The sequence below is a fragment of the Acomys russatus genome, chromosome 13, assembly GCF_903995435.1.
Source record: "Acomys russatus chromosome 13, mAcoRus1.1, whole genome shotgun sequence".
Classification (NCBI taxonomy): Eukaryota; Metazoa; Chordata; class Mammalia; order Rodentia; family Muridae; genus Acomys; species Acomys russatus.
This window is the reverse complement of record NC_067149.1, coordinates 50,036,332-50,052,021: the sequence shown is the minus strand read 5'-3', so window position 1 is coordinate 50,052,021 and position 15,690 is coordinate 50,036,332. Positions and strand designations below refer to the sequence as shown.

General features: G+C 45.0%; 1 protein-coding gene across 1 annotated transcript; it reads right to left on the bottom strand.

Moving 5' to 3' along the window:
* Positions 1-2,003: 2,003 nt before the first annotated feature.
* Necap1 (NECAP endocytosis associated 1) lies at positions 2,004-15,190 on the bottom strand. Its single transcript, XM_051155306.1, has 8 exons — positions 15,040-15,190; positions 8,110-8,210; positions 7,857-7,961; positions 7,047-7,128; positions 6,256-6,364; positions 5,654-5,834; positions 3,143-3,245; positions 2,004-2,632 (listed from the first exon to the last, which is right to left on the bottom strand). Exons 1-8 carry the CDS (start codon positions 15,132-15,134, stop codon positions 2,584-2,586), a joined length of 825 nt encoding a protein of 274 aa, XP_051011263.1. The 5' UTR covers positions 15,135-15,190; the 3' UTR covers positions 2,004-2,583.
* Between the last annotated feature and the right edge of the window lie 500 nt (positions 15,191-15,690).

Sequence of the window (15,690 nt, the reverse complement as noted above, 5' to 3'; positions counted from 1 at the left end):
GGAGGGCACGCTAACCAACACAGAGGAGACCCAACATAGCACAAACGTGTGACACCATCAGCCTTGAGAAGACTTCACTGCCAGACTAAGTTCCCAGTCGCTGGGAAAACTGTGGCTTTGAAATTCAGTAGCTAAGGCGAGTGACTCGTGTGTGGTCTGATGGGCCATGGTGTGCCATTCTCCTGAGGGGCTCACTTTCCATGACGTCACTTGGGTACAAGTAGGCATTTGGAATCATTTCAAGACCACATACCACAGGTCCTTGGACCATTTTTGAGTTAGATTTATTTTTTGCTTGAGTAGTAAGAATTCTTTATACTTTTTTTGATGTTATCCCCTTATTAGTAATTTGCACTTTTTCCATTATGTTGAGTGTTTCTAACACTATGCACAAACTGTCCACTACTTGCTTCTGTTTTGGTTGGCTGGTTGGTTAGTTGGTGAGTTGGTTGGTTGGTTTGGGGTTGGAGTCAGGATTAGGCAAGTTCTCTGACAGGGATGGCCTAGGATTCTCTATGTGCCAAGAGATGCTGAACTCCCGATCCTCCTGCCTCCACCTCAAGTGGTGGGATCACAGGCATGTCGTACCATGCCCAGGGTGATGTGGTGCTGGGGACTGAACCAGGCTCTGCACATACAAGGAAGCACCTATTGACTGAGCTACTTATGTCTGTGCTTTTGATGCCAAATCCAAAGAATCACTTCCGGAATGACCATCACGGTCCGTGTCTGTACTGCTCTAGCCTAGTGGTCCTGGATATCAAGTATGGCAGAAGTTTGAATGATAAATTTCTGCCGTAGTCTCATTTCTCAAAAGAGCAACAAGTACATGTGCCCTTTTATGACTTGCTCGCCCTTTTGTCCTGGACCATTTAAACTAAAAGGACAAACAGGGCTAGGAATGTATCTAAGCAAGAAAGCCCTTGCCTAGCATGCACAAAGCCCTGGGATTAGTTCCTACCACTGGTAGGGGGAGATAAGACATAATTAAAAGATGAAGAAACCCCACCTTTTTTCATATCTTTAATCACCATTATTGCACCAACACAGCATATGCTTTATATGCATATGTCTTCAGCTCCGTCTTTAATTTTCAGCACTTCAAATACATAATATATTATCATCTTAAGAATACAAAGAACACAAGTTGAGAAAGACTGAGAAAATAGGTTTCCCAATAGTTAGTCACTAGTGATCCTACACTTTCCTCTTAGTGTTTTTACTGGAACCTTAAATGTCCTGCCATGGCTCTGCAAGAAGGGAGCTGCCTGGAGAGGGGAAGCAATGTGGAAAATGGACCCGAAATTAGAAAAGCTAGGAAGAATATGAGGAAAAACAATGTATTTAAAATTAAATATGAGGACTCTCTTCAGCCAGAACATACATCTCCAAACAGGTGCTCACAGAAGACTGCAAACCCTTCCCAGTCCACCCTCGAGTGGACACCACCCACTGACCGACGGGACTCTCTTTCACAGCACTGTAAACGGAATGGTGGGCAGAGGGACAGCAAAGTGATGGGCCAGTAACTTGCTTTAAGATTTCCTACCTCGGTGTACAGCCTGACATAAAGCCCATCACAGGTAAAGCTGTGACTTAGCCTCCTTCACACTGACAATTATACAGCAGCAGCTTTCTGTGGAAGAGCTAGATGGACTAAGAAATGTTTATGAAAAGGAGTCAAAACCAGGCAGCAAGGCATGTGGGTACTGATGAGAGCTAAGTGTCTCCATGTCTCTGCTCTACACATCAAGTTAAAACTCTTCATATCTCTAGGTCAAACACAGGGTGAGTATAAATTAATGCTATGCTTCAATGCAATTGCATGGAGATGCAAGAAAGTAAACACTTCAGTGGACTACGACTTGCAAAGCACAGCCCCTTGACCTTCCTTCATCTCAGAAATATTCCATGGTCAAAGACGCTGCACTATTCAACAAGAAGAAAGCAGTGTGAGGTGCTCCCACCACAACCCGCTCATCAAAGGAAAAGACGTGTAAACACACAAGAAGGTGAAGGAGCTGTACCCAGCACTGGATGCTCACTGAATGCAGTAAGCCTTGGAGGAGGCTTACAGAATAGATTCAGGACACAGCTTTCTCCAAACCTACCCCGACAAAAACCCTGACTTTGTAAGTACTGGCCAGCCTGTTCGTTTTTATCTTAGGTTGGAGGAGGCATTTCAAGGCATTTGTCTCTCCTGAAATTGCTAACTAGAGCATCACAAGAGACACACAGGAATTGTGAGATGACTCTGAAATAAGGTCAAGACTTTACAGATGTTAGGTCACTCCCGCTCACAAAGCTGGCCTTCTGAGCTCTGTACGTCAGCCAGTGCGACTGTCCCCACCACTCTCCTGCCTTGGTCATGAGCAGGAAACAGCAGATTGTCTCCTGGCTGTACAGCAAGTAACACAGAGGTAACAAAAAAAAGTCCAGCCTGGATGGGACAGAGAAGCTATGGAAAGGATTGTCCACTGATTTGGTTCTGGGAAATGAGGCGGTCCCTCAGCGCCCTCACAGAACGGTGCCCTTGAGGTTACTTTTATTCTTCAAGTGTCCTTAGCTTCCTGCCAACGCTATTCAAAACTGGACCCAGTTGGATGGCTGAGGTGCCTGGTTTGGAACAGAGCTGCAAGACAAGGGAAGAGACGGAAGTCAGAGCATCAGTTAGTGGGAGAGTCCAGTCTCCATTTCCAAGCCTAAGGAAGTGCTGAGCAGAATTTCTAAAACAACCCTTCACACAAGCTCCACTTCCCAAGGCCTGAAATGCTCGTCAGCTTCTCCCTGCAGCCTTCTCCCCCTAGTCCCAGCACCCCTTCATTGCTCCCCTAGAACTCCTTCTGAAACGCACAGGAGGGCAGCTGCCTCCCTGACTACACACATGCTCTACACCAGCAGTTCCAACCTGGGGGCCACCTTTTCACAGGGGCCATACACCAGATAGCCTGCACATCAGATATTTACATTACAATCCATAGTAGTACCAACATTACATTATGAAGTAGCAAAGAAAATAATTTTATGGTTGGGGGTCACCACAACATGTGGAACTGTAGTAAAGGGCAGCAGCATTAGGAAGGTTGCAAACCGCTGCTACACACGCTAAGGGAGAGGCTGCTGGGTGCATTGTGCCCATTACCTGGATGCAGTGCTGAAGTCTCCCCACAAGTCATTGCTTGTAGAAACTGGAGCTGGTGCTGAGGTCGTGACAGGAGCAGGAGAATCCAAATCTAAAAGGACATCTAAACGGGGTGGGGCGGGGTTAGTCAGATGTTCACAGAAACACACACCCAAAGGTCACAGCAGCTTCAGTCATCATCACTGAAAATGGGAACAGTTCAGATGCTCTTAGGTGATGGTTAAAAGCACTGCAGTAATTACATACACCCAGCAATAAAAAGGAGAAAACTTGACATAAAGGACAACTTGGATGTATCTCTAGGGATTCACACCAGTCTCATGCCCCTTTCCGACTCCACAGGCACTGCACACACATGGAGCACAGACATATATTCAGGCAAAACACCCATACACATAAAATAAATCTTTTAAGAAAAATTTAAGGCTGGTGAGATGAGTCAGCAGTTAAGAACATTGAGTGCACTTCCAGAGGTCCTGAGCTCAATTCAAGGGATCTGATGCCCTCTTCTGGCCTGCAGGGGTACATGCAGGCAGAGAACTCCTACATTAAAGAAAAAATTTTAAAGTGTTCGCTTCAAGTTACAAGCACTGATACACTTCTAATTCCAGCTGTCAGAGGCAGAGGAAGGCAGACTGCTGCAAGTCCAAGGCCAGCCTGGTCTACATAGTGAATCCCAGGGCAGTCAGAGCTCCATAGTAAGACCCTATCTCGGAAAAGCAACAAGCATTCACTTCAGCAGCAACAATATGGAGACAATTAGGATGGCCCTGCACGGGGTGGCACATGAATTTGTGAAGTGTTCCATACTCTTAAAAAATAAATAAAAATTCAAAACCTACCAAATTCTAATACCTGGTTTTCTAATATTAAGTGTATGTATGTATATATAAATACATACAAACACACACACACACACACACACACACACACACACACACAGTTTCCATGTCTTTTTTTTATAAATATTTTATTTAGTGATGTTTATTTTATATATATGATTGCTCTATCTCCATGTACATCTGCACACCAGAGGAGAGCATCAGACCCCAGTATAAATGGTTGTGAGCCACCATGTAGTTGCTGGGAATTGAACTCAGGACCTCTGGAAGAGCACGTTGAGCCATCTCTCCAGCCCCAGTTTCCATTTCTTAATGAGTTCTCTAGTCCAGCCTGCTTACATAGTATAATATCCCCTCAAAAAAGAAAAAGGGAAGAAATCCCTTTGAGTCCTAATGGTCTTGTTTCTCAATTGGGAAAACGTAACTCCATCTGCAGTTCTTCCTCTAGCCAGTAAGCAAAGACACAGGTGTTATTTGGTCACTTTTTGTTTGAGTGGCGCTACACAGCTCCAGCTAGCATGGACTGCTCACTGTGTAGCCATGCACACCTCAAACTCAGGAGCCTCCAGCTTTAGCCTCCCAAGTGCTGCAGTGCCTGTGCGGGCTACCACCTGACTTTTCTTTTCTTTTCTTTTTTCTTTTTTTTACAAGTAGGTGCACAGACCCTGAGGGCATCTCTTTACAGAATGGCTCTGTTCCAGGAACTGTGCTAGGCGCTATACAGCATTAATTAACCTTACTGACCTGCGGTGGGTTTTCACCTCCACTTTGCATGCAAGCACACTGAGACTTAAAGACCATAAGCAAGCCATGTGATGGCACACGTAATCTCAGCACTTGGGAAACAGAGGCAGGTGATCTGGATCGGGGATTCAAGGTCCTCTTCAGCTACATAGCACAATCAAGGCCAGCCTGAGCTACAGAACACCCTGTCTCAAAAAATAAACGTAATTAATGAAAAGTAAATAAATAGCTTTCTTGAAAAAACTTAAGTAATGTTTACCAAATGCATTCAGACATGAACAATAAAACCAGCCAAACCCATTTTATCTCTCACAAACCTTCTAGAATCTACTCAACGATTAGAAGTCCTTTGTTCATTAATTAATTCATCTATTTATTTACTTATTTTATTTTTGGTTTTTAGAGACAGGGTTACTCTGTGTAGCCCTGGTTGTCCTGGAACTCGCTCTGTAGAGCAGGCTGGCCTCAAACTCAAGAGATCCCCCTGTTTATGCCTCTGGAGTAATGGGATTAAAGGCGTGCACCACCACCACCTGGCTTCTTTTATTATCTTTAATTATGTGTACATGCGTGTCTGTGTGTGGGTACGTGCACACGAATGCCTGTGCCCTTGGAGGTTGGAGGCCTCAGATGCCCTGTGAGCTGCCTGACGCACGCGGGTGCTGGAAGCCACACTCAGGTCCTCCTCAGGAGCAGCACTTACACTTCAGCCATCCCTCTGGCCCAGAATCAGTCTTTTAAATAACCATGTGGCTTCTATCAGAGCACCTAGTAGATGCACTTCACCAAGAAACCGCTAATGGCTTTGCCAAAATCACCTTGTTAGCACCAAAAGCAACTTCCCAGCAAAAACTCCTTGGTAAATGGCTATTATCAGTTGAAAACATAATTTAAGGTTAGTCTCAAAATTAAGGATGAGATTTACCTGCGTCATTACCTCCATGGTTAGATTTTGGAATAGGTGGTGGGGTGACGTGATTGCTGATAGCAACTGAGGATGGTGGGGGAACAGTGACTTTGCCTCCAGGTGGAGGTGGGAGTAAGCTCAGGCCTCCAGCCCCTGTGGCCCGGGGCTTAGGGGCACCTCCTTTCTTGGTTGTAATGTTCTATAATAGAGAGAGAGAAAGTAAGAAAAGGGAGGATGTCACAGACCAAAGAATAACAGAAAAATATCACAAAAAACAAAAAAAAAAAAAAACAATATAAAAAACCTTAATCCCAGTACTCCAGAGAAAGAGGCACACAGATATGTGAATTCAAGGCTAGCCTGGTCTACATAGCAAGTTCCAGGCCAGCCAGGGCTGTATAGTGATACCTTGTCACAAAAAAGAAAATAGGGACTGGACTGGCTACTATCCCAGAGGTCACAGTTTGAATCCCAGCAGTCCCCGCAGTGGCTAACAGCCATCTGTAACTCCAACCCAGATAATTACCACCTTCTTGTGGCCTCCACAGACACTGCATGCCTATGATACACAAAAACATATGCAGGCAAAACACCCATACACATAAAGAAATGATACTTACCCCAATACTCAATTTGATGGTCTGTCCTTCCTTGAAGCCTAAATCCAACTTGGGACGATTATCCATTTCCTGTGATTCTTTAGAAATCTCAGTTTCCTGTTTTACCCATCTTTGGAGAAATAAGAATATCTCAGTCTGGAATTACCTGAAGCAGACTCTGACCCAAATCTGGAAAGCCCTCACTCAGATGAACTGCAATTCCAGAAAGCAGAGTGGGGACCCTTAAGATGTGCGAGAGAAAATATCCAAGAGAGGCCAACTAGGTTCCTACCGAGGAGCAGGACAGAGTGCGTGGCAGGCACATCCCTCCCCAGTCCTCAGCCCAGTGGCTGAGTGGTACCCAAAGGAGATGTGTTAGTTACTATGTTCTCGCAGGTTCCATCTGGGCTTTAGACTTCAGAGTCCTGAAGCAACAGAAGAGCTACAGTGTCCTAGAGACAGGAAGTGACGCGACGCTAGGCACTGCTCACTACAGCTGTGCCAAACTCCGCTGGGCTGGAGAAATGCAGGCGCAGGGCACATCAGCTGCACACGTGACAGACGTGGCCCACGGCTGCTGCTATGTGCCACCCTCCACCACCTTCTTAAAAGCAAGGGCGACTTCCCCACGGTGTGGACAGGAGCAAAGCAATGCACAAGGATCTAAGCTGTATCACAGGGTATACGGGAAAATGAGGGCAGGTACAAAGATAGGAAATACAGAACAAACTACTAAATAAACCATGTGTCAAGACAAACACCCGCTCAGGCAGCACCCCTGTAGTTATTTACCAAGGACAAGCGTCACTCACTTGAAGTGATCTTGCAGGGAAACGTTAAAGTCGAAGGCATCTCCCCGATCTGTGAAGCCAATGCCAATGAACGCGCTGCGCCCTGTGAGATGGAGGGATCTCAGAAAACGTGTTCCTAGGATAACCTCTGCCTATCAGAGTTATGCGTCACACAAACTGCGTAAGATCTGCTTAGTATCTTCTCACAGAGCAGCAGTCAGCAGAGAACATGCAGCTGAAAGAGTCTGAAAATGAAGTCCCACTGGAATCCAGCCACCCTGCCGTGATAGTGTCTGTGGCTACCTCCCCCTGCAGCCAGCAAACTGAGAGCTGCAGTTACAACTTGACCTACAATGCCAAAAATATTTATTAAAACTACAACCAACCTATTAAAAACTACAAAGAGGTCGGAAGTGGTGGTGCACATCTTTAAGCCCAGCAGAGGCAGGCCCATCTCTGAGCTCAAGGCCAGCCTGGATATATTGCAAGCAGCCAGGACTACATACTAAGACTGTCAAAACAAAGCAAAGCAAAACAAAACAAAACATCTTGAAGAAATGGCAGAGAACTGCTGCCCTAGACATGCTGATCAAGACAACCCCATAAAAACCACCACAGGAATCTCAACATGCATTTTGATCAACTTAACAAACGTCAGTGAACTTATGCTCATATCTGTAAACCATTAACCCTTTCCTTTCAATTACATCAGAGTAACGTGGAACGAGAGGGCAGAAGAAGTCATCAAAAGGAAGAGAAAGGTAATGAGGACACAATTTCATTAGACTACAGTCACTATTTTCCTACCACTGAAAACCCCAGATCCCTTACCGGTACCATCCTGGATCCTGATCACAAAGTAGCGGCTGGAATCTGTTACTGTCTCCACAGCGATGCCAGGGTACTGCTCTACCGGTGCCTGAGCAAAGAGCTCCCCTACAGTAAAGAAAGAAAGATGTCGTGGAGCAGCAGCAACAAAGCTCACTCAGTTACAGGTGTTTCTCCCTGCCAGTGCCCGATCTGAGGGGACTTACAAAGCACACCAAGCCAGCCCCGCCATGTTTGAGATGATCTCTGCACTTACCTGAAACTTTGTCCTCCAATTTTATGTAGGCAATCTTCCCTTTTGAAGTGATTCGGAGGCGACCAGTCCAATCAGGTTGATCTAACTTCCAGTCAGAGGCCCTATAACAGGAAAACAGCAACCCTGAGGCCTTAAGGACATTCTTGAACATTTTTATTTTATTTTGTTTTTTCAAGACATGGTTTCTCTGTGAAGCCCTGCCTGTCCTGGAACTCACTCTGTAGACCAAGCTAGACTCGAACTCAAGAGATCTACCTGCCTCTGTGTCCCAATGCTCGGATTTCACTGGTCATATTTGTTTCCCTGTACTAGAAGGCCTATTATATCTGCCTATCAAATAATCATGAGGGGGCTGAAAGATGACTCAGAGGTTAAGAGCACCACTGCTCTTCCAAAGGTCCTGAGTTCAATTCCCAGCAACCACATGATAGCTCACAACCATCTATGAGATCTGGTACCTTCTTTTGGCGTGTAGGCATACATTCAAGCAGAATACTGTATACATAATAAATAAATCTTTTTTAAAAATAATCATGAGAAATAACTCAAGCTCTCCTTAAACTGAAGCCTCATGTTCTTGTGCTCCATACTGTCTAATGCAGATAAAAAGCAATGTTTCCACTGAACCAGTTTAGAACCTAGTAAGTACCAATAAAGATATGCAAAATGTGTACAAATAAAAACTACCAGCCGATATGTGCGCCTTTAGCCCCAGTACTTGGAAGGCAGAAGCAGGCAGGTCTGTGTGAGTTCAAGGCCAGCCTGGTCTATAGCGCAAGTACCAGGACAGCCAGAAAGAGCCTCAAAATAAAACAAAACAAAACAAAACAAAACAAAAACAACAACAACAAAAAAAAACTAAATTTCTTGAGAATTTAAGAGTGCCCAGCATGGTGGAGCACTCCTTTAATCCCAGCCCTTGGGGAGGCAGAGACAGACAAATCTCTTTAGTTCGAAGCCAGCCTGGTCTACAAAGGGAGTCCAGGACAGCCAAAGCTACACAGAGAAACCCTGTTCCAAAAAGAAAAAGAAAAAGATGTAGCTCTGTGGTACAGACTTGCCTAGCATGCAATCCCAACAACAGAGAAAAAAATTAATTAATTAAGCTGGGTTTCATGGAGCATGCCTACAATCCCAGCACTCAAGAAGCAGAGGCAGAAGTCAGGCATGGTGGCACACGCCTGTAATCTCAACACACAGGAGGCAGAGGCAGGCAGACCTCTGCGCTCCAGAGCCACCCTATTCTATACAGTACACCCATCATGCACACAAACAACTCCTACTTCCCGACGGTTTTCCCTGTGGAGCTTCATTACATAGGGCCCAGCCGAGCATCCGCTGCTGCAGAAATCACTAACCGCATATTATCATTCACTGACCTCAGTCAGGATTTACAGGGCACTGAGGACGTGCAGGCACTATTCTAGATGCTTGGGGCATACCAGCAAGCAAAACATTCTTCCCCTCAAAAAGCTTACGTTCCAAAGGAAGACAAACAATGGAGAAAACATAATTCCTAACAACATCGGTATCTTAGGTTATTGTTAAGGTGAGGAGGAAATGAGAAACAGACAAATGTGACCAGGAAGCCCAGTGGTCAAGGCTTGCTTGGTATGCACCGAGCCCTGGATTCCATCCCCACACCACCACCAAAAAGGCGGGAGGAGGGGGAGTCAGGGTAGGCTTCACCAAGAATGCAGTTAGGCAAAAATGCAGAGCAAAGGTTGTGGAGCTAAGCACTTGCTTTTAGATTGAATCTGAGGCCTGCTCCATAGGAAGGAATTCAAGCCTTGAAACTGTAAAACCCGTGAAAAGCCTCCAGGTCAGGAGGACACTGGGGTGGGGGGGTGTAGAGTAGGTGGAAGATTCCTTTTGGTACCTGAGGGAAAATACTTGAAGCAAGTGCAAAGGTGCTGAAGTAAAGCATGCTTGCTTGGCATGTCTGAGGAAAAGGTAGCTGTTCTTGGAAGAGCCAACTGGGAGAAGAAAAAGAAAGGCAGCCATGCAGGCCCCTGCAGGCCGTCCAAAGCATGGTAGCTCTTATGACAAGTTAGCTGTGCAGGTTTTACAGCTATGATATGAAAAGTTAGCAAGGACAGCTGTATGGCCCAGTCCTCCTTGATTTCCTCAGTGATTGCTTTGTCTGCTGTGTGGAAGAGATGTAGAGGTGTGATGATGAGTCATGAGAGGGGCTAGGAAGAAACTTGCTAGACTCTAGATGCATTTAAAGTAAAGGCCACAGCCAGCTATGGAGCAGCAAGCCTGTAGTCCCAGCAGTTGGGAGGCAGAGGCAGGTGAATCGCTGTGAGTTCCAGGCCAACATGGTCTACAGAGCGAGTCCAGGACAGCCAGGGCAGGACAGCCAGGGCTACAGAGAGAAATCCTGTCTCAGAAAAACAAAAACAAGGGCTGGAGAGATGGCTCAGAGGTTAAGAGCACTGGTTGCTCTTCCAGAGGTCCTGAGTTCAATTCCCAGGAACCACATGGTGGCTCACAACCATCTATAATGAGATCAGGTGCCCTCTTCTGGCAGGCAGAACAGTGTATAGATAATAAATAAATCTTTTTTTCTTAATTTAAAATTAAAATTAAAAAAAAAAATAAAGGCAGCAGGATTTTCTGACATATTTGTGTGGGGCCAGGAGAAAGAGATGTCAAGGAGAACTCCAAACTGTCTGGCCTGTGCAAACGAGGTGCCAATATCTACAGTAAGGAAGGCTTACTTCCCTATCCAGGAAGATAGGGATTGAGTTTTGAATATGCTGAATTTGGGGTGTCCAATATGTTTTCAAGGAAAAATGAGGAGCAGACAGGTGAGTTTATGAGAGCAGATCAGGAAAGACATCTGAAATGTAAACACCACTGCTTACAAACCATCTGAAAACCCAAACATTTACTATCTGTGTTTATAAGAACATCTAAGGTATTATGATCGGCCAAGACTACAAAGCACTGAATTTAGATATATTTTTTAAGGATGTAGAGAAGGGGAAATATGTTAATAATTTACCTCTTAAGATCTGAGGACTTTAAAATGCAGTCTGCATGCCTAAAATCCTTTAGGAGTCAAAAGCAGAAATAGCGGGAGTGTGAGGCCTGCCTGAGCTACAAAGTTAAGGCTCTGTCTCACAAACAAAAGACAGCAATACTTAAAGACAAGAAAAGTAAAAAGAGAAAGTTTAACAAGACAGTAAGTTAAAAGAAAAAGAGTTAAAATTAAGGGGGGGGAGTTTTTGTCTTTGCAGTGTTTGGGATCAAACCCAAGACCCTGAGTGTGTTAGGCAAACACCCCACCACTACCTCCCCCAGCTCCCCCCTTGGAGCTCTCACCCAGGGCTGTACAACAATGCTCTCATCCCCTTCCCTCTTGATGTTCTATGTTCAAAGACTCTTTTTTTTTTTTTTTTAAAGATTTATTTATTATGTATACAGTGCTCTGCCTGCATGACAGAAAAGGGCATCAGGTCACATCATAGATGGTTGTCAGCCACCATGTGGTTTCTGGAATTGAACTCAGGACCTATGGAAGAGCAACCAATGCTCTTAACCTCTAAGCCATCTCTCCAGCCCCTCAAAGACTCTTAAGTATCCAAATCTGATGCAGATGAGAACATTCTACAAGTCCTCATGAATTAACCTTTTAAAAACATGTGCTTGACTGTTCATTTATTTATTTGAGGGTGGGGACATGTATGCCATGATAAACATGTGGAAGTCAGACAACTTTCAGGAGTATGTTCCCTCAAACAGACTCCTCAAAATTCAGGCGTGGCAGCAAACACTTTTACCCACTATCTTGCTGAGCCATTTTGCATGTCCCTACTAATTTTTTCAATAAATCATTATTTATTGCAGTCATATCACCAACAGACATTAAGTATACATGGGAAATATTAGGAACAAGCCTATTAGATGTATCTTGGGACCAGGTCTCTTGTCATTTTTATCTTGTGAAACTAGTGCCGTTAAATAATTAACAAATTTCCAATAAATAAATGGATACATGCCAGCAATTTCCTTCATCCTTAATCCTAATTCCTCTCCCTCTCCAAAACCAAACCTAAAGAATTCTTGGTTTCTTTGGTCTCCTAACAGTGCTATAAACCAAGCTCACTGGCCAGGTGTGGTGATGAAAGCCTTAGTCCCAGCAGGTGGGAAGCAGAGGCAGGTGGAATCTCTGGGAGTTGGAGCCACAGGGCTACACTGTGAGACCCTGTATAAAACTAATCTCACACTTTCTCATTTACTTAAGCAATAAAAATTTATTTACAAAGGAAGGAGAGAGAAAAGGTAACATTCATCAAGCACCTACTGCACGCCAGGAGTCACACGCATTCTTATGGCAACCAGGTGAGTGTATGCATGCTAAGTGTTAATATGGTCATTTTCAAAGACGAGAAGATTAAAGGTCAGGAAGTGACTTTCCTGAAAAATAAGTTAAACTTACCTGTTGCACATAGGAGGAAGTGGCTAAAGGAGGTAAAGGTTTTCTTTTTCTATATGCATGTGATGTATACAGGCGACTGTGAAGGCCACATAGTACTGGATCCCCTGAACTGGAGTCACAAGCAGTTCTGAGCTACTACTGTGCTGGGAACTGAACTTTGCCCTATGCAAAGGGCAGCAAGCACACTTGACCTCTGAGCCGTCTCTCCAGCCCTGTTTTTGTTGAACATTTTAAGACAGCCTCTGTAGCCAAGGATGGCCTTAAACTCCTGACCCCTGCTGAGATTATTTATAGGTGTGTGCCACCATCCCCAGCTTCAAATTTCATTTTTGTCTTTTCAGTCACTATACAGTCAGAGTGAATAATGACAGAATGCCCCTTGGATAATAAATGTCAAAATAAGTATAGGAAACAGGAAGATAAAGAGAAAAAAAGAAAAAATTTTCAATTGCTTTGGTTCTGAACACAGTGGTGCACACCAGCACTCACGAGAAGAGGCAGGTGGATCGCTGTGAGTTCAAGGCCAGCCTGGTCTACAAAGGGAGACCAGGACAGCCAAGGCTACACAGAGAAACCCTATCTCGAGAAACAAAAAAAAAAATTGATGGGACACTACGGTGGCCTGGTAAGAAGATAAAGGCTGTGAATAAACTAGGAAGTAAAAGAGATGGAGGCAGGGAGTATAAAAAGGCTTGGAATAAAAGGAAAATAAGACTTAACCCCTAAAGAAGGTCATAAGATACTTAGCAGTTCAGCCATTGTCAGCTTATGAGACTGAGTTGGTTAATGATCCAATTTCTTCTTTTTTAATGTATTATCCATGTGTGTATGGTGTGTGTGTGTGGGCACAGGCACGCCACAACACAGAGGTGGCAGTCAGAAGATAATCTGTAACGGTGCCTCTCTCCTCCCTTCACATGGGTTTGGGGGATCAAACTGAGGCCTTCCAGATGGCACAGTGTTTTTCACCTTAGGGGGCCCCCAATTTCTCCTTTCAGTGAGCATTTGAGGGAGGGCCTACTATGTATCAGACGCTACTCTGTCCTGCTAGTCCCTACAGATACAAAGTTTAACAACAGAGACTAAACAACCCATTAAGAGACAGAGCTAGAGATGAACACACAGTGCTGTGTAAGTCCACACAGAGCTGCCTAAACCAAAATGGGTCTGCTGGAGCCATGTGTAAGGTAAATCATAATACGGTACCTGTGACAACCACTAGAAAGCATGCTGGTAATCCCAACACTCAGGAGGCAGAGGCAGGCGGATCGCTGTGAGTTCAAGGCCAGCCTGGTCTACAAAGAGAGTGCAGGACAACCAGGGATACACAGAGAAACCATGTCTGGAGAAAAAAAAAAAAAAAAAGAAGGGGACCAGGGTTCAGTTCCGAGCACCTATGCATATGATGGTTCACCAACTTCACTGACTCCAGTTCCTGGAGATCTGATGTTATCTTTTGACCTCTCTGAACACAAGGCATACACATTCATACACACAGCCAAAACCCTCATGCATATAATATAAAACAAATTTTTAACCCTGAGGCACATAAGAAGTGCACAGTACTTACAATGCTTTTCCTCCTATTTTACAAATGAGAGAATTAAGGCTTGAAGAAGAAGAGACTGGGTCATAAATTATACACAGCTATTTAGTGTCCAGGGCTCATACTCAATATTTCTCAACACAAATCCCAGTGAATTCTCTTTGAACTCCATACATCCGACAGCATCCTCAAGCCGTCAGTCACTGGATTACAAGGTTCTCAGGCCTTCAAGAGCAAAAATGCTGCACTCACTGTGGAAAAGCTACAGGAGAGGTGACCAGGTTTGCAGGAAGGCAGAAATCTCACACACACACACACACACACACACACACACACACACACACACACACACACACGCTAAAAAGAAACGCAATAGCTAATCACTGGAAAACAGGATCTTAACGTTTGCCCACTGGCACCAAAACAAAACAAAAAACCTAAAGGAAAACCCAAACGGTGGATGATGATGACACTTGGCGAGAATGACAACAGTGTGAATTAAATTAGATCATCCAAACACTGGACCGCAGAGCTGATGACGCACAAATGTCATAGGGGTATCAGACGAGCGTGTGTGAGAAAGGGGGGCGGTGGGGAGAGCGTGCTGTGTGCGTAAGTGCGCGCGTGGAGGATTACAAGCCAAAGGTCGCCGGAAGAGTAACAGATGGAAGCAGGCATGAATGAATGCGGATGACGAGGAGCAGATGATGTCCCAAGTGGGGGTGGGGAAGATAAGTGGAAAGATCATAAAGGCAGTAAGAGAAATAAAGCAAAATAGGAATTGCAGCAAAACAGAAAAGTCAAAAGGGAGATGCTGGCAGCCTGGGTGGTAGGCTAACCAGGGAACTGCTCGGAAGCAACGGCGCGGGCCACAGAATGCTGCCCAAGGGCACACCCGTTACCCCGGTGGGCGCGGCCCGCAGATCCCGCTCTGTACCTGTAGCCGCGGTTGGAGGCCCGCGGCGGAATCCGGTAGACGCTGACGTCGGGCTTCACACACAGCACAGATTCGTATTCCAGCTCGGTCGCCATCTTGGCTCGGCTAGCGCCGCGGGGGCGGGGCACGGGCGGAGGCGGGCTGAGATGCCCGACAGCTTCCTCTACGTCACTTCCGCTAGGGTACGGCTATGAGCTTAACCTCTGGGAGGCGCAAGATAACCAAGTCCTGCTAAAACCTGGAAACACGGATGCGCTTGGCTCGCCATCTTGAGTAACGGCAAAGGCCGGCTCAGTGGTAGAGCACTTGCCTGCCAAGGCCTTAGGCTCTTTCCCTAGCGAAAAAGTAAAAATAAAAAATTCAATTATCTTTTACCTTCAGATGGTAGGGGGGAAAAAAAAAGAGCCACTGAACATACAGAAAAACAGAGGTTGAACAAAATGAATCTCTGCTTTCTCATTCTGTTCGCATAAATACTATCAGCAAGTGTCTCATGCATAGTCTATTATGTGCCACCATTCTTTTTTGGAATTTTTTAGGTTTTGTTGGTGACTTCTGCATATTAGAATGACCCCAATTACAGTGCTAAATGCTATCTAGCATTTCTCAGCATAAGAAGACCGATGTGCCACACATCATGATGAGTACTAA